This window comes from Macaca thibetana, chromosome 20 (assembly GCF_024542745.1).
Source record: "Macaca thibetana thibetana isolate TM-01 chromosome 20, ASM2454274v1, whole genome shotgun sequence".
In the NCBI taxonomy this organism is placed as follows: Eukaryota; Metazoa; Chordata; class Mammalia; order Primates; family Cercopithecidae; genus Macaca; species Macaca thibetana.
The window spans coordinates 19487702-19507785 of NC_065597.1; the positions used below are offsets into that span (position 1 = coordinate 19487702).

The 20084-nt window shown below is 35.4% G+C and overlaps 1 protein-coding gene across 4 annotated transcripts in view; it reads left to right on the forward strand.

Moving 5' to 3' along the window:
- Positions 1–20084, forward strand: part of CNTNAP4 (contactin associated protein family member 4) — a 990511-nt gene that overhangs the window by 961109 nt on the left and 9318 nt on the right. For all 4 annotated transcript variants that reach the window (XM_050772661.1, XM_050772659.1, XM_050772660.1 and 1 more), the window contains 5 exons: positions 1329–1553; positions 2932–3065; positions 3932–4019; positions 16379–16597; positions 16933–17004. In XM_050772661.1, coding sequence (XP_050628618.1) covers positions 1329–1553; positions 2932–3065; positions 3932–4019; positions 16379–16597; positions 16933–17004 — 738 coding nt within the window. The remainder of the gene's footprint in view (positions 1–1328; positions 1554–2931; positions 3066–3931; positions 4020–16378; positions 16598–16932; positions 17005–20084) is intronic.

Sequence of the window (20084 nt, forward strand, 5' to 3'; positions counted from 1 at the left end):
AAGTGTTCTGGACAGACTTCTATGAATATATAAACATTTATTCTTTCATAGTTCCTCATAGAAGACTGACATCCAATTTAAATTCAATTACTTTAAAGTGTGTCTTGGCTATTGAACCTTTTCCTAAAGGAGGCTAACAAAACTTGGCTCCAAATTAGAACAACTCCTGACTTACAAAGAAAGCATGAGGATGAGCTAATAAAAAGTTTGCCAAATGTACTTTTCAAGTCATCTGCTTTTCTCCGGAATAATCTATAATTTACAAATCAACTTGTGATCATAATCATACACTGTTGATACCATTCTAGGACACTTTTCATGTTTAAAGTGATAATTAAGACCATTTGTTTAAAATAACATGTCTTCGTTTTTTGGATATAAATAATTTCCAGTTCATCTTGCTAAGTGCAACTATAAATGTTACTCTGCATGCACATATTATATTGAATATAAAATGTAGGTTATAGATAATAAAAGATTGAAACAATAAAAAACCCTAAAATGTCAAGGGAGTCTAAACATTACTGTGTGATCCAATAAGTGTCATCTACAACTTGTATTCAATAACCAGTCCTTTTTTAGTAATGAAGAGAAGCAGATTCGGGGATTTAAAATGAGTTATTTCTTCTGCCATCCTCTTCATTTTCATACATATGTATTTGGTGTGTGTGTGAGAGAGAGAGGGGGGAAGAAATAAGAGAATTTGGGATATTAATCTCATACAAGAAAAATATTACACTTTTGTAAAATGATTTAAAAGAGGTTGGTTAGTTCCATTTGTTGATGCTATTTCCCTCTCTCATGTTAATACTAGACCTGGCTTTCTTTTTATAGTACACAACAACTATGAGAAAATGTTTAGACCTAAAGGAAAATTTCTGCCTCTCGATCCTGGGAAAGAAGAGAGTCAAACATCCTTCCTTCCTATTTTGTAGATAGGATGCCCTAGACTTCCTTTAAGATATGCTTCATTTAAGATTAGTGTGTACTATCTGCACTGTAATAGATGGGAGTTAAAATTTAAATAAACAAGTAGATGATCAAGGAGATAGAAGACAAGCCTGGTTTGTGTTTGAACTCAGAAAGCATTTAACTTTGAACTGTAAAATTATAATAGTGCATTAATTATATGTGATTTTAAGAGAAAGCCATTTCAAAGATCATTATGAAAGCTCTATTAATTTACTTTATTATTTGATTCTTGTTTGGTGTTGGTTCTTCTATCTATGCAACTCATTATTTAAAGAAACTAAAACATTAATTATTGTAACTAAAGCAAGATTCTTGTACTTAAAATTTTTAAGAAAAAAATATATATGTTGTTTCAGAGATTTCTGCATATTTTGGATCTGGCTCATCCGTGATCTACAATTTTCAAGAAAATTATCTTTTAAGTAAAAACTCCAGCTCCCACGCTGCTTCATTTCATGGTGATATGAAGCTGAGCAGAGAAATGATCAAATTTAGTTTCCGAACAACACGAACACCAAGCTTGCTGCTTTTTGTGAGCTCCTTTTACAAAGAATACCTTTCTGTTATCATTGCCAAAAATGGTGAGTTCTTTTTAGATGAGACAGAGAAAATTAAATTAGAACACCAGCTCTGTAATAATAGGGATCATTCTTGTGTTCTGGTTTCTCAAACTACAAACAGAAAAATGGAGTGTGCCTGTTTTTTTGTATTCACAGTTTTAGTACTATCCTGTAAGTATAATCTAAAAGGATTATTTAAAATGATTAAGATGCCTTTATCTATTTATAATTTTGATAATTTTATATATTTAATGTATGATTTTATTTATATAAAACACTTACTGTATTATTGTTAGAAGCTCCTTGACTATTCCATATGAATATCTATATTTGTTTTGTAGTTCATTTTGAAATAAGGTATCCTGTTGTACGTAAGTATTTCCTGCAAATCAAAGCAAGGAAACATTAAGGGAGTGTTAATAAACCAGCATTATGGATAAGAATATGTTCACAAGATGACCTTTTAGTTGTACTTTTAGTTAAAAAAATCATCATGGGAAAAAAATGATGTATCCATGCAGTGTTAAGGGCATGTAGATTAGGAAATGTGTTTCCTACAGAAAACCATTTACTGCTATTTTTCTCTTTCCCATATCTGGATTAAAGGTAAAAAGTTTGGAAATAACTTCTCTGGATAAGAAAAGCAAACATACAAACATGCGACTATATCATTTCAACCAATTCAAATATTTCCCAAGGGTATTGAACACCAAAATAAAAATCAGATTGTTCGATAAGTGTATTTATTCATACTGTGCCTTTTGAGCTTGAAGCTGATTTATATATTATGGCATTTTCTTCATCAAATTGAAAGATATCCTGTGAAATAAATTAATTGACATCTCTGCAGGCAATTAAATGAGTAGTACTAATTCTGATGGTAAATTTGGCTTAAAATCATTAATCTTACCATTATTTCATTTCAAAGTCTATGACCATGACCACTGGACATATTTCTTATCTTTAGTAAAACTACATTTGCCTTTCATAATTTCATTAATTGTTGTATTTCCAGAGTATGAGATATATTTTTAAAATATTGTAGAAACAGAATATTATTGCAATATTAAACAATAGCCTGGCATTTCAGAAATATTTAATATTATTTTTTAAGTGAGAAGCTAGTGCATAGATTTGCATATGCTTAATCTGAGATCTTGATGTTAAATTAAAGACTTACAAGAAAGAGAGTACTTACGTGCAACATACTTGGTCTTGATTTTGAAAATACAGTATTACAATTTCACTTGGAAACTGACTCTTGGGGATTATAAGAAGCTATGTTCCTATTTTTCCCTCGAAATGAATAAATAGCAACAAAACATGACTCTGATTTTTAAGTAAGCCGTTCTCAAAGTATGATTTTTACTAAAAAAGTCACAATTTTTCCCCACTCTAGGAAGTTTGCAGATCAGGTACAAGCTAAATAGATATCAAGAGCCTGATGTTGTTAACTTTGATTTTAAAAACATGGCTGATGGACAACTTCACCACGTAGTGATTAACAGAGAAGAAGGAGTGGTCTTTATAGAGGTAATGTAGTAAATTCAGCAGAAGCAATCATTTTAATGGCTCTCCAGCATGAAGGATCTCAAGCAGAAATTTGATAATGAACACAATAAGCAGAGACACTTTCAGTGGTCTTCTTCTGTAGATAATAGACCTCAAATGTAGTCAGGATTTTCTTAAGCAATAAGATGTTGTTCATTATATTCATTATATATTATATTATTAATGTCAGATACTTAAATGTTGTTCATTATATTATTAATGTCAGATGCTTAAAATGCCAATATTTTCTAACTTGTTTCTGCTCAGAAGGACAATGATGTCATAGTGTGCTACTGGTAGGACCATTGTTACGCTAATGAAACCGGTTTACTTTAGATAAATGCAGTAAGAAATCTATCCAAAAATAATGATTGTAACGTCAGAATTTTTGTTAATGATGTGAGTCACAGCAAAGAAGGTGGAATTATTCATGGAGCCAGTTTTTGAAGAAAAGCACTAATAATTTTTTGGTACCCTACCTAGAAGAAAATTTCTTAGCTGCCTACCTCAAATAAAAACACCAAGTAAAAGTGTTAAGGGGAAAAATAACCTTTTGTATCTTTTTGTTGGCTTCATCTATTTTGGATTCCTTATCCAGTGGAGAAAAATTAAATGATGCAAGGGGCTAGGAGGTAGGGTAGATGCACTGGCATCTGAAGGTAGTGTAGAAATAATGTAGAAAATCCTTTCTAAGTGGCTACGTTTTTAAATTTTGTTTTTTTCTAAATGTTTGGGGCCATGCTAACAACTGCTTAATTTATCTTTTTCTCTTGTCCTCCTTTGCTTCCTGTCTTCTCAACTAAACGTCATCCATTTGGATGTTTTTATCTCGTGTAATAATTTTGTAGATTGACGATAATACAAGGAGACAAGTTCACCTGTCATCAGGCACAGAATTCAGTGCAGTCAAATCTCTGGTATTGGGCAGGATTTTAGGTAAGTGAAAGAAACAACCTTTCCCCTAACCATGCTAACCATGATACATAAACATGGATCAGAAAAGTCATATCTCACACACACACACACAAACTTCATCATGGCAAAGGAAATCCCTTGCCTATTTTGATTATGCAGTGAGTGGTAATCAAGGTAGAGGCTTATGCAGGCATGAGTAGGGGCATCCTGCGTGATGAGCAAGCGTCTTCCTTTGATGTTAAGGTCACCCTGGTCTCAGTTCTGTCTCAATAAAGGATAATGAAATACGGTATGCTCACATTTCAAAAATATTAAATAATTAAAAATAAAAATAGCAAAGTTGTATTAATTAGGTGCCAAATATACAAACTTTCCTCTAATGATAAAACTAAGATTAGATTTAAAAATGGAAGAAGAATGCAATTACTTTTCTTCTAGTTAGTATGCTTCAGGTTATGACTTGGATTCTATTTGCCTTGTTGCAATGTTGCCCTTGGCAGCCACGCTTGCTCAGATGCAATATAAATGCCTTATAATTCTTATTTATTTCCATCAATTACCTTTAATTACAGCACTGGAGTAGAAATGCACTGTTGCCATTTTAACATCAGAATATGTTTGCATTATTTTACACTTGCCAACAAGGATTAAATTGAAAAGTAAATTTTAATAGATATTTCATTTTTGTTTATACATAAATAATTAAGAGTATTGGAATTTCACCTTATGGGGGGAGGGTAGTTCTTGTAGCGTAATTTTTATTCCTACTCTGGTATTTGACACTAATCTGAAATATTTTGTCCACGATAGTAAATGGAATTTTATTTTTTGACCTTTACAGTTATTTGTACCTCAATTAATCATTCCTTATGTTGCCTGTACCTAATCTCAGAATCTTGAGAATGTTTGATTAAACCCGTAGGTGAATGATCAAAATATTGGCCCTTCAGAAGGTTAATAGTTCAGTGAATAAATGTTTATAGGGTTTCAAGTACTATGATGAGCACCAAGATTATGTGTTCTTACTCTCTAAACAAACAGGGGAAATACCATGAATTGCAATGTTCTTCCACTGTCTATAGTGGACACAAAAAATATGTGCAAAGTACTTCTTAGATGTTTGGAAGCTTGACTGAACAATTCCATGGGAGGCCCACAGTGTTATTCTATAAATCCAACTATTTAAGGCTGACATGTGTATCATTTGCTCTAAGACTATGTGTATAGCCAATAATATATTTAGCATGAAATGATGATTCCACTTTATTCTGTAGCTTTAAAATTGATTCAAGTCTTGTCCCCTGATGTATAATTAACAGATAAGACAACGTGCACTCTTAAATCTGTGCACATGAGGATTAGCTTTAAACTAAACTTCAGATACATAGAAAAACATGGCTAGGCTCTCCCTTTGTTAAAAGAGAATATACTTAGTTATTTCGTTTTTAGTATTGGAAAATATTTATAGCTATTTCAGGCCACTGTGGAGGTAAGAACATTAGTGTCTAGGAGACTGTTCAGCTCTGGGTCTGTAACTCTTTAGCTCTGCCTATTTACCTTTGGATATGTAACTAAGATATTTCTGAATATTATTTTTTTAACAATGTTAGAGGGTCTTATTCCATTTATAGCTATGGCATAGCATAGGAAGCCAAAGAGAATTGTAAAAATCTAAACAAACAAGCAGCAACAAAAACAAAGCCTCAACTGTTTTAACTGTGGGATCGATCTACTTCCCTACAGATGGCTGTCAGCTTTGGGGGAGGTAAGCATGCAGGTGGCTGGGGAAGGAATGAGAGCCCCAAATAGACCCAGGATGAGCCATAGATGTAGGGATCATAGGGTGGAACCCCAACCTCTGTAATGAGGCAGTCTGTCTGAAAACCTCTTTGCTGAACATCACGCTCACAGAAGACTCTGTTCCTTGTTCTGTCCTCACTTAAGCCTACCTTTGCACATAACTATTATTATTCACAGAATTAAAAATACGTGCAACTGTGATTTGGAAGAGTCCTCATCCCCCAAACTCTACATTAGTACAGTAGATGCCATTAATGAGTGGAATCATAAGCTGATACTCCATTCACAGATGTCAAGAAGAAATACTAAATAGGTTTTCTATGCAAGATATTATACCACTGTGAGTAGAAATATATTCAATATATTATAAAACAATTGGGAAGCTGATTTTCATCCTGTAAGGAGGATTGTATCAACCAAACAGTAGAATAACTTTCAGTACATATATAGTCATTTCTCTTTTTCTAATTGAATAAGGGAGATTCCTATAGAATTAAAGATGTTAAGGTTTTTACTCACGAGTTGCATATTATTCAAATATCCTTATCATATATGCTGAAAAGTAAAAGTCCAGATTGAGCATTGAGCTTTGTGGGCTCAGTCAACTCACTCTCCTAAAAGTGTAAGTGACAATTGATTTGGCATATGCCTAAGGTATGGATCTTGATTAGGGACTAATCATTTGTAATTCAAAGGTAACTTTAGGGACTAATCATTTGTAATTCAAAGGTAATTCAACTGGTAACTTATGGTCAAATTTATGGCAAATTTATGAATTTATGGCAAAATGTTACATAGTACATCCTTATATTTTCATGCAGTGTATTTATAGTGAAATAGATCAAGAGTTATTAATATTTCAGAGAATTGTGCTGTCTTGAAGTCACTTATTGTGTTAGTCCAGGTCCTCCAAACAACAGCTGTGAAGACAGGATTAAGCATGTGAGGACTTTATCAAGGGAACAATCATGTAAGAGAAAATGGGGGTGAGCTGGCTAAGGCATACAGGACCGTTAGATGTCCATGACACTCTGTCTACAGGGATGGAGAGAGAGAGGGAAAATTAGACGGAAGCACAGAAGTGTCTCAGACCAATGTGCAGTCTAAGAAAGATTTAACAAAATGTTTAGGGAGCCATTGAGTTAAAGTCATCCTCCAGAGGAGTCCCTTGTTTGCCAGGGGTGAGCCTGCCTTGGAATGCCTGCTGTGACCTGCCATTGCTTGGGGGCAGTCCATGGAAAACATGGCCTTGGTACAAGCATGAGGATGGATTTCAGAGCCCAGCAGTTGGGACCCTTGGTCAATCAATCTCCCTGTAGTCGGTGGTCTTTGAGGCGCATTCTCATGTTTCTACACTTATCAAATATGTTTTGCATTTTTGTAAACCCAGGTGACTCCTTGATTCACATATTAAATACATACCTTGTGGTCACCTACCATGTAAAGAGAGAATCCCACTCAACAAGGTGGACATTACATCTGCCCTTACAGAGCTTATGGCAGTGGGGATTTCGATAATCATGAAAGCAAAATATGCCTTTGTATTGATTGACATGAGTATAATGTGCCCCAATATTGCTTTAGATAAAGTAGTCCCAAATTACCCTCCAAATTAAAATGTATTAAAATTCTTCTATTTTTATACTTTCTGCATATTTCTTCTAAGGGAGTAGCATATAAACATTGCCAAATTTTTTTGTAGTTGTAATTTGCCTACAGTTACAACAAAAGACTTAAGTGTATAACTATCGCATGCTTTTTCAAATGGAAAAAGAGATTTAAAGGAAATACTTTCCCTCTCTTGACTTTTTCTAGTACTCGTTTCTTAAATGTAGAAAGGATTCTAAGGGTAATTTTGAATTGCTGACACTGTTAAAAAAACGTTGCTAGCAGATACTAAGAAAGGTGGGTGAATTTTACGAAACAATATCAAACTACTATGATGACATGGTAACCATTTCTAACTGCTTGTTACAATTAAAATATAGAAGTACTTAATAACTTTGGAAATAATAATATATTGATGGTTTAGAGCTACGGTGGGAAGATCAAGGTTTTAGTTAAACAGCTCAGTTCAGATCCTCCCATAATCAACAGACTATTGCATTTGTTTTTTATATTAAATTTTGCTGTAAAATTAAGCTCTTGAGTTCTATTCCTAGCGACTTTTATATGTTAGATTAGTTTTATGATTTATTTATGTAAAAACTGAGAGATTGTTTTCACTCTTTCTCAGCATATAGCTTTTATATATTAGATATGATGGTCCATAATAGTCATTTGTCTTTTTTGGGGCTGCAGAGCCAAGATGTACTCTCAAATTACTGCAGTGGAGATTTAAGCCAGATGTAAATAAAGTGTGTAGGAAAAGTAAGTCTACTCAATCTCCTCTGAAGAGCTTTAAGAGAAATCTCCAGTGTGTCAGGAATTCTCTATGTAAAACTCGCTTCAGTGCTCAGAGGTGAGGCAAAAGGTGACCTAGGTAAATTAAGGGAACTGTGATTTTATAAATATATCATGAAATGACTTTCAAAATAATGGATTGGTTATTTTAAAAGCATGTTTTAAAAGGAAAGTGCAAGTTAGAGCAAGAAAAGTAAAAACAAAATCTATCTTACAATCTTTTAAAAAATGAATCAGGTCCATTGTTTTTTAAAATTTTTAATAATTAAAATGTCTTAGACTGTCTTCAGTGCATAGCATGACTTTCTTCTTGTGAAGGCTTTAGTTGATTCTAGAGGGTTCGTTATATTATATTAAGCTGGCCATATCTAGAAACTTATTCTCGTAATCATAATACATGAAAATAGATCAGAGATGTCATGTTCCAAATCCAAAGAACATTCATGATATTGAAAGAAACACATTACCTGATTTTAATAGTAGAACAAATGATAACTTGGAAGTTGAGATTTTTGTCAGAAGCACATATAGTCATGAGCATGTGGTCCCGTGGGGTGGGCAAGTGTATTCCTCTGACAATGATGTCACAGGTAAAGCTTTTTATTTCGCAGCCAAGCATAATAACACTTAGAACTCTACTTACACTTAAAAAAAATACCAAATGATAAAAGCAAGAGTCACCAATCCAAAATTATATATTTTCAGGTGCCTCAAATCTAGAAACCTTCATACAATGATAAAACAAGAATTTCAAAAATAAAAAGGAGAAAGGGATTGTTTGTTTATTTAATTACTAACATGGCTTAAAAGGTGCTCACATCAGTAATCCCAGCACTGTAATCCCAGCACTTTGGGAGGCCAAGGCGGGTGGATCACGAGGTCAGGAGGTTGAGATCATCCTGGCCAAAGTGGTGAAACCCCATCTTTACTAAAATACAAACATTAGCTGGGCGTGGTAGCATGTGCCCATAGTTCCAACTACTCAGGAGGCTGAGGCAGGGGGAATCGCTTGAACAGGAGAGGCGGAGGTTGCAGTGAGCTGAGATCGCACCATTGCACTCCATCCTGGTGACAGAGCAAGACTCCATCTCAAAAACAAACAAACAAACAAAAAATGCCCACACCAGGGATAAGTAAAAAATAAAGCCCCAATTAGGCACTGATGCTAATATGTGAGTGAGTTTATTAAAGAATAGACATCCATGTAAGGAAGAGAAAGGAAGGGATTGGCTGGGGTGTGAACAAGGAAGCTGTGAAGTGGAGAGAGGGCACTGTGCAGCCACAACAAGGAGATGCTAGAAGATCAGATGATCAGGGGTTCCTAAACCGCAGGCCACGGATCAGTACTGCGCTGCACAGCAGTAGGTGAGTGGCGGGCAGTCAAGCAAGCAAAGCTTCATCTGTATTTACAGCCACTCCCCATGGCTTGCATGACCACCTGGGCTCTGCCTCCTGTCGGATCAGCCACAGCATTAGATTCTCATAGGAGTGAGAACCCTATTGTGAACCGCACATTTGAGGGATCTAGATTGTGTGCTCATTATGAGAATCTAATGCCCGACGACCTGTCACCATCTCCCATCACCCCCAGATGGGACCATCTAGTTGCGGGAAGAGAAACTCAGGACTCCCACTGATTCTACATTGTGGCCAATCGTATAATTACTCCATTATATATTACAGCGCATAATAGAAAGAAAGTGCACAATAAATGTAATGCACTTGAATCGTTCCGAAACCATCCCCCCCACTCCCATCTGTGGGAAAGCTCTCTGCCTTGAAACTGGTCCCTGGTGCCAAAAAGGTTGGGGACCACTGAGTCTGATGATATTCCAAAGGACTAATCAGAATCAGAGCAGAGATAATTGAATTCTACCAGCATTGTCTGTTAAATGTAATGGGGTGTTAGAGATGATTCTCACGCCATCATAGTACAATTTAATATTATTACATAAAAATTATCCCTTTTGCTTGATATCTGCTTGTAATGCTTGCTAATGTTGATTGGAGTGAAAATTGTCGCTATAGTTCATGCTCATTTGTAGAAATTAGTACTAGAGGATGGAAAAAAAGCATTTCGTTTCTTTCCGGTCTTCCCTGTGAAAAGGTAGATAGTCTGATGTCATGTCTTTAAGTACTTTGTTCACAATGTACATAAGTTCCAATGCCAAAGTGAATGATTTGTCAATCAGCTTCCTCAAGATAAATATTTACTAGAAAATTATATAAAAAGAAATCTCTCTGGGATGTAATTAATTAAAGGAAATATACAGATATAAAGTTGTTTTGCCAATTCATTAAGCCATTACTGGATCACAATTCCACCACATGGGGGAAAAAAAGATCTCAATTAAGATATTTACATAATCTTATTAAAGTTGTATAAAACCTCTCATGGGAAAATATGCCCACATTTTGAATAATGATATAATTTAACACACTGTAAAAATGACTGAAAAAAAATCACTACTCGAAAGTTGAATGAAATTTATAATTACTATTTGTTATTTTTTGTGTCAAATACATAATGGCACAAGAACACTAACAGTAATGTGTTGATAATTCATGATGGTAGTGGTAAAAACCAGGTTGCATCAAATTAACTTGGTTGACATTCATCGATCATTAATAGGGTGTGCTACATTTGCTTTTTATCTCCAAAACTCATTGTAAAATTAAGTTCTGAGTTCTGTTCATTTTTATGTTATAGGAGTTTTCTATAAGCCTGGAGATTATTTTCACTCGTTCTGAGTAGTAGCTTGGATATATTTAGAGGCGATGACCCATAGGGATCATTTATCTCTTTTGAGTCTGCAGAGCTCAGGAAGCACACTCAGGTTTCTGCAGTGGCAGTTTAGGTCAGATGTAAATAAAATGTGTGGTCTGAGAGAAGAGGATGTCTACTCAGTCTCCCCAGAAGAGCTTTAGAGGCAATCTTCCATCTCAAGGATATTTTAAGTAAAAGAAGCTTCAAAGCCAAAGGGGTACAAAAGAAAGTTTAATTAGCTTACCTGTAAGTACGCTGTGATTTTTGCAGACATCTTGTAACATGACACGTAAGATGAGACAGGTTATGCTGAAAGCAAAAGAGAAATACCTGTCACTGTTAAGGTAGCTGCCTGTATATAACTTGTGCATTAATCAGGCTTTCAAGTTTATAACTCAGTACAGTAGGTTTGGTTGGCAAACAAATACCTTTTATGATAAACTGCCTCTTTATCCGCATAGTATTTTTTGTCTGCTTTGCCATTTTACTTTCCCACTAACTCTTTTTGTGTTGAGTCCCTGGTGGAATTGCATAAAGTAGTAAAAGTGCACCATTCAGTTCTAGCTCTGGCTCTCTTGATTTGTTGCACCATTTTTTTTTTTTTTTTTGGCAAGTCTTCTTTATGGATTCCAGACATTGAGATCTTTCTTTTTAAATGACTCCTTCTCATAGGTAGGACCTATAAAGTACTTCGTTCTCTGAGTTTTAATTTTTTTGTTTACGCCACAGAAAATTTCATAAACCACTCCTTGTAATTGTTGTTACATGTATTGTCACATCTTCCAAAAAACAGTCATTTCTCTGTCATAAAAGGGCACTTCACCAAATTCTAATTTCTCAGTACTCCATTTTTCTTGCAGGCCTTTTGTTAAAAGATTTCTTCTTTTTACAAGCAGAAGTCACTCCCTTTATTGGAAAATACACTAGAGGGTTACTCTTTAACAGGCCCAAATACCCAGAAGTCTGAGTCAGTTAAGGATTGTTATGACAAGAAACACCTAAAACATGATTGTTTGGTCCAGATTTCTGTGAAGCAGGAGACATTGTCATCAGTTTCTCCCTCCACCTACCCTGTTCTAACATATTACACTGTGTTGGCTTTTTGGGAGTCAGATAACAAGAAAAACTTATATTTTTGTCCATTGGCTTATTAGCACAATTGTCAAAGCAGATATCTGATGCTATGTATTTCTAAGGCCAGCTCTGCTTATGAGCAACTTAATATAGCTGTTAATTTTGTTTGGACTCAATTCTGGGAGGATGGCTGCTGAGTTGCTTATAGTTTTCCTCCACTTCCGATTCAAATTCTACTCCATTGATGCTTCTGAAATGAGTTGCTGGTCCAGGCGGACAGGCAGGGGGATCCTGGAGGGAACCAGTGAGGAGGTTCTTGTGGGGCTTTGTACCTTCTCAGTTGGAAGGAAGTCCAGGGGCCGGCCTAGAAGAATCTCGGCGGGGGCGGGGGGAGAATTTGAATTTCTGGATCTTGGGGATTGCTTGCCTTACAGAGGTCCCTGGACCCCATGGGGAAAGAAAAGCATTAGAAAATATTAATGTGCCCATTATCTCTGTTTCTCAAGATGCTGAGATGACTTGAAATTAGGGCCATGCCCTCTCTGTCCCAAGGTTGGGTGAGGAGAGGTTTCCTCTCAGGGCCGTGGCCTACAGCTCTGCTCCTGGTCCACCCAGACCACCACACTGTCTACGTGCCCTGGGTGTGAGCCACCTAAGGTGGTCAGTGGCTGGGTACCAGCAAGCAGATTAAAAATTAAACTAACAAACCAACTCCAGACTTAAAACCATTCAACACCAATAAAAGGAGAAAAAAATTAAACCAAGATGATTTTCTATCAAAATAAAGCTATTCAAGGAGACAGACAACAACATGAGTGAGGCTCAGTAAGAGTACTTTAAGGAGATTCTCGTAAAGCAAGAAAAAGACCTTGAGGATCTACAAAATATGATTTTTTTTTCCCAAACAAAGAATTTAAAGGGAAAAATGATCTTTTTTCTACTTGATTTTGCATCTGGAAGATCAAGTGAATGAAGTATTTGACCCACAGAGATATAAGTCCTAAATAATAGAAATCAGGAGGGAAATAAAATGAATTTAGAGAACATATAGAGGAGACCTAATGTGAAAAATTGGCATTCTAAGAGAATAAAAAGGATGAAGGTGAAACACTAATCGTGTGCACAATATATGAAATTTTCCAAGCTAAATAAAAACTTTGTGTCTGAGATTGAAAGGGCTTATCATGTTCTATGCAGAATGCTGAGATAAGATACACACTTAGGGACAATCTGATGAAAATTCAAAAATCACAGGGTATCTTACAAATATTGAAAAAGAAGTAATACAGCCAGAAGATGCTGGAATAATATCCATAGTGTATTAAGGGAGTAGGGCTGCAAAAAAATGTCACCCTTAAAATAAATACATAAATATAACCTAATCCATCAGGATAATTTTCTTTTCCAGTTACAGCCATCACATTGTCTAATTTGTTTTCTTCATGGCAATATCAGTCATGATATTGTTTGTTTCTATGTTTATTGTCTCTCTCCCTTCCCCTGATAACATGTAAAATACTCAAACCTCAGGATATTTGTTTTGTTTCTTTAGCTCATAAAAGGATAAATATCAACTGACCATGTGTCCATTTTGAGTTTTAGCAGTTAATGGTTTTTGTACAATAATTTTGAAATTGGTAAAATGTTTTCAATTTGTAAGTGTGAGGCCTTAAAATATATCTCATATCAGATTATTACCAGAGAAGTCAATCTTGTCTGGCGGGGAGGGGCTGAAAAGGGAAGATTTTTTAAAGGCCTATGGAAATGTTATTCCAAATCAAGAATGCAGTCTTTTTCATATATATATGTTTAAATCTACATATATTCAAATGAATGATTGCTAAGGTGGACTAAATGATTTCTTTGATTCCATACACATTGATGAACTGCCTCCTATGTAATGACATTATGCTGGATGTTGGCAGTTATCTTGATGTTGGAGGAGCTCACAGCCTCGTATGTAAGCAGCAGAGTGAGGCTCCCTTGGTGCTATCTTTGGGTCTGAAGAAGAGCAAGGTGGGTAAGAACGTGGCTCAATACCAGATCCCTCACAACAGGAAAGTGATATAATCTCTCTAATTTTCCATTTTCTTTTTATAGAGGATGATATTCATAATACTAAACATTCAATCAGGATTTTTATTATTACATAGAAAACATGAATGAAAATGGAGCCCCCCAAAATTCTTTAAAAACTTAGATATAATCAGCCAGGTGCAGTGGCTCATGCCTGTAATGTCAGCAACTTTGGGAGGCCGAAGCAGGTGGATCACTTGAGGCCAGGAGTTCAAGACGAGCCTGGCCAACGTGGCAAAACTCTACTAAAAATACAAAAAATTTAGCCAGGCATGGTGGTGCATGCCTGTAATCCCAGTTACTCGGGGGGATGAGGCAGGAGAATCACTTGAACCTGGGAGGCAAAGGCTGCAGGGAGCTGAGATAGTGCCACTGCACTCCAGCCTGGATAACAGAGCAAGACTCTGTTAAAAAAAAAAAAAAAAAATTAGAGCTCAGATGCCTAGGGTTACTTAAAGTCTAGCTCTCAAGCAAAAATGATTTTAAAAATAAATAAATAAAAGCCACTACAGAGACTGAAAGCAGACTAAAAGAAAGAGTATCTCAACCAATATCTCAAAAGAAGCTCATAATTTGGAATACAGTAGGCCAGAGGTCCAGTAATGCCAACAACTGTGTAACCTCATGTGAATAGTTAAAATTCTGAACTTAACTGTTTCATGTGTGACTTGGATAATATACTCCAGTGTCTACTGTAAAGTTTTATCAGTAGCATGCAAATCTTTTAGAACACTGGCTAGCACATAATATACACTTATATATGCTTAATATCTATTGCATTGTTTTTACTTTTAATTTAACTTAACTTTCCTGGGAACGTAGATTCAAGTTGCCCTGAATATACACTCACATATTTTCATATTTTCAAAAGAAAGACTAAAGTGCACATTTTGTCTTTCCCTACCTATATACAGTGCAGGGGAGGATAGTTATACTAGTCCATTCTCACACTGCTATAAAGAGCTTCCTGAGACTGGGTAGTTTATAAAGGAAAGAGGTTTAATCAACACAGTTCCGCATGGCTGGGAGGCCTCAGGAAACTTATAATTGGCAGAAAGCAAAGGGGAAGGGGAAGGGGAAGCAAAAACCTTCTTCACATGGCATCAGGAGAGAGAACAACAGATGAACTTCCAAACACCTATAAAAGTATCAGCTCTCATGATAACTCACTCACTACCACAATAACAGCATGGGGGAAACTGCCCCCATGATCCAATCACCTCCCACCGGGTCCCTCCCTTGACACGTGGGGATTATGGGGCTGACAATTCAAGATGAGATTTGAATGAGGACACAGAGCCAAACCATATCAATAGTTGTGCTATTTTTTTTTTTTATCACACTGGGTGGATGGATGCATTGTATTTTGATGATATTTGAGCCTTCACTCTACAATAAATTTCCCTTGTTTAGATTTCATGCTTACCAAGCAAGGGGTATGTTTAATATATTTCTAATGTGAAATTATAATTAATATCCTAGCATTAAAACCAGTCTCTGTTCCACAAGAGTCTCATACTAACTAAATTTTTATTACTAGGAAGAAGAAATTATCTGTCTTTAGAGGGCACAGATATTTCTGTCCCAGTGACAGGCTGTCATTGAAACAGGAAGAAAAGGCATAGGGGTATGAAGGGTTTTATTGCTGTGCATGAGTAATTAGGGAGACACCCTAATAACTTCGAGGTATGACCTCCACTGCATGATAGTATCATCCTCCTGGTATGTTTGGGTGAGGTCATAAAGTATCAGAAAGCTTTCAGCCAGAACAAATTGTCAAGTTGGGCATCTGACAACAGAAGTCCAGAGGCTCAATTTTCTCTCTAGTTTCTGTTACTTTCATGGCATAAGTCTTGAAAGCTGTACTGAACTTGTTTTCAAATTCTGGACGTACCTCTTGATATTGACTACAAGCCCTATTGTAAACACATTGCAATAATCTATATTTAAATTAAAAATATCATGATACTCTCATCACTTCTTAACCTGACCCTTTCTTCTGCTCTGTTTCCGAGAGCTTACCCTATCATTTTTCATAATCTATGCTTCAAAACTTGACTTCATTAACATTGGAAATCTTACCAATAGTTGTGGAAAGACTAATGGATTTTTATCTTTTTAGTAAAGACAAAATTAAAAAGGAATTTGGTAACTTTATATTTATTGCTATTGCATTAACAAACTCAGAATCCTCAATTTCTGTGTCATTGCCATTTTCACTTTTCACTATTAATATTTCGGTGTTTCTTTGATTTTCCAGAACACAGTGATGTGGACCAGGAGACTGCACTGGCAGGTGCACAGGGCTTCACAGGCTGCCTCTCTGCAGTGCAGCTCAGCCACGTGGCCCCTCTGAAGGCAGCTCTGCATCCCAGCCACCCAGACCCTGTCACTGTTACAGGACACGTGACCGAGTCCAGCTGTGTGGCCCAGCCTGGCACTGATGCCACATCAAGGGAAAGGACACACTTGTTTGCAGGTGACTTAGGGTTCTTCCTCTACTCAGTCACAAACCCAGCTTGTCCATGAAATTTAGAAAACTTTTCATGTTGCTTTCAGGCTACCTTCCCAAGATGGCTTCTGAAAGTTGGTTTTGTTTGTTTAGTTTTTAGTTCTCTTTCCCTTTTCTTTTCTAGATGCTCAACTTCTTATTTATGGGGGTCAATGCCATTGACATTGCTTAAATTGAAAATAACAGAGATCCCACATTCACCTCCATAATTCTCTCTGGTTTAAAACATTTATGATTTTTTCCAAAAGTTCTTCTTTTGCTGGCCCATATCACCTTCCCCCTTTGTCGTGCTTTAACTGCAGATCATTCTGGAACAATAGATGACAAAGAGCCCCTTGCTAATGCAATCAAAAGTGACTCTGCCGTAATTGGAGGTAATAAGAAGCATGAATGAGCTCTTCTTTGGTTCTTCTTCTTATTAATAATGATGGTGAATATTTAGCGTTGTAGAAACTGTGAAGAATCTGCACATACTCCAAGTGCCAAGCACTGAATCCTGAAGACAATGGGGTGATTTACTATTTGTACTGGATTGTCTTTAGAATCTTTCTGAATTATCTGCTTCCTTGGAGATTTTTGGTATAAATAATTGACAATTTCACTGAAGCATGGCACTCAAAGATTAATTGGTAACTTGTGTAGTAATGAGTATTATAAAGCTTAAAAATAGCCTCATGTAATCACTAGAGAATTGTGAATATATTTGAGTAAATTTCATTTTTCTTCACTTCTTGGACAGATCACTGCTTCTGGAAAGGTCCATGCAAAAAGTAGAAAAAACCTGAGATTAACACTAGAAGCATATATTTTGTATTGCCTTAAGGCTTAATAAAGGGGGATATTTGCATAGTAAACTATTTAAAGATACTCCTATCAACTAAATATTACACTTTCATTTGTGTTTTTATCAAATATTAGATTATTGAACTAAAAGTGATTAGTAATAACTTTAAATTGCAGAATTAAAAACTTTTAAAGCATATCTCCCTGGAAATATGACAGCATATTCTCTGATTTTTTTTTTCAAAAGGAACTCAAAAAAACAAGCCTTTTTTCTCTTGATTAATGCTCTTAAGAATGTTATTAATCAGATTATTGAAATGTTCAGTGGTTCACCTTTCTTTACACTCTGAATATGATATGGATATAGAAAGTAAACAGTTATTCTGTTGCATTGCCAGGGAGATATACTTTTAAAGTTTTTGTGCCAGTAATATGATTATTCATATACTTGGGCAATTTATGTGGCTTTATACCTGATTCATTTGGGTGTATTTTTTATATTCATCTAGACATATATTGCTTTCAAGTAGTTAGGATTTTATTTGGACAGCAAATAATACCAGTCAAATCTTTGTGTGGATATTAACTCCCCCATGCTATTTCAGTTGCTTTTCTGTTTCTCAAATTAATGATGTGCAAATTAAAGATATAAAATATAGAATTCCCATTTAATCACCAAACATGCAAAACAAAAAACCCAAAACAAACAAAAAAACTCTATTTGAAGAGTAGTTAATAATTGTATGTCTAAAAGAAATACATTATACAGTAAAAACTCACTTAAAGCTGTAGTATTTACAATGTGTCCAAGAGTTTAAGCTAGAATTCCTGGTCAAGCAAGTTGTGTCAGTCTTGTAATATTGCTTTTTCCAGACCTTCAACCAGGATAGATTCAGGTAATAGAGACACAGAGACAGATGGAAATATAGAGCAGTGTATAGTCATCAAGCCAATGCTAGAACAAATTGTTTAATCTTTAGACTATTGTTATTTTGCTGAAACATCATTGGCAAGATTTACAGAATTAAACAAGAGGTGCATTGATAAGTCATTCTAATATTATTCTAGAATAGAAACAAGTTACAGTTCATCTGTGAAATCCTCACTTAGCTCAAATTTTCAGGACAGAAACAATATGGAAGGTTTGTAGTTCAGGGGCTTGCCAGGGTCCCTGAAACTAATGATGTCTGGTTTTGGTCATTGCAGAGATTGAACTTCAGAAGCAGAGCATCTGGTAATGGCCATGTAACCTCTGAAGGCCTTGTCTGGGCCACACACAATTTATCTGCCAAATCATAGTGTATAGTCCTCCAGTGTGTTACACAATCTGGCAGAATTGTGGTAGAATCCTTTATTCATTGTCTAGTTACTCATAAATTGCACCCACTATATAATAATAATTAATCCATCCAAGGATTTTCCAAATTGGCTAATCCCCTTGTGTTCTACATCTTAGATGATTTTTTTTTACTTACAAAATGAATGGTATAAGATGGGATAATTGATTTAATAATACATTTAAAGGTGGTGGTCCAGATGTGGTAGAGGGTTTCTGGCCAGGCTACCCAGATACAGACAGATTTAGCCAGAGAGAAAGCTATATATACATCTTCATAAAAACAGATTCACACAGTGCTTTAGATGCAGCATCATAGAGGCTGGCCACATTTTATTCATAATAACTAGTTTATTTTTTATTTTTATATTTCTGGTATAACAGGTGTGATCAAAGTTTTTCTTGAGCACAACAAATCCTGACACAGCACTTTCCCCAAATTAAGTGCTAAATTACATACATGGAACAAACAAGTTCCAGAGGCCGTCCCTGATTTTGACTGTCTGGATATTCTGTCTAGGCCAATGTAACATTCATTTTATAATTGCAGTTGTTTGCTGTCTATATCATATTTTGAAATTTTTCACGTTGAAATTGTTCAGAATCTTTCTCTTCAAGTCAGAGGCCTGTAACTAGCCTGTAGAAATATTTATAGCAATTCAACTGATTATTTTTTTCTAAAATGAGAAGCAAAATATGTAACAACAAATATTCTGATTTAAGTTATTCATTAATTAATGTGACTAATAACAAAAGCAATCGTATTAAGTAATGAATTCTTCAGATTTCATGTACAGAATTTGGTTACCACATTTATATTAAGCAGCAAAGAATTGCTACCTTTCTCAGGTAAGACTGACCTAGCAAAAAATTGGCTTGGCTATTGGACATGCTATAATTGACCAGGGTGAATTGGCCTAGCAGTTTATATGCACAGGAATCTATTGTGATTGATAAAAACCTTCAAATCTTTGACTTCCGTGCACTCTGTTACAGTTGTATGCATCTACTTTAGAATAGAGTCTTAGTTTTACCATATGAGATTTGATTCACATTGCTATTTTCGTAGTACCTATTTTTGTCTAAGAAAAGGACATTAGATTGTACCTCCACTGATCTTATCAGAAAATTCTTTAAGTATTAGGCAACTCTCACACTCTTGGTGGCAGAAAATTGTTTTCCAAGTTCAATTTTTCATTTGAAAGCTTGAATTTTATCATTCACAACATATGCTGTATAATGGTTTTTCTTGAAGTGACACATTTACTTCATTCATTTTAGAGAAAATATCCACCAAATACCCAAGTCTGAACAACCATAGTTTGTCTGTTAGTC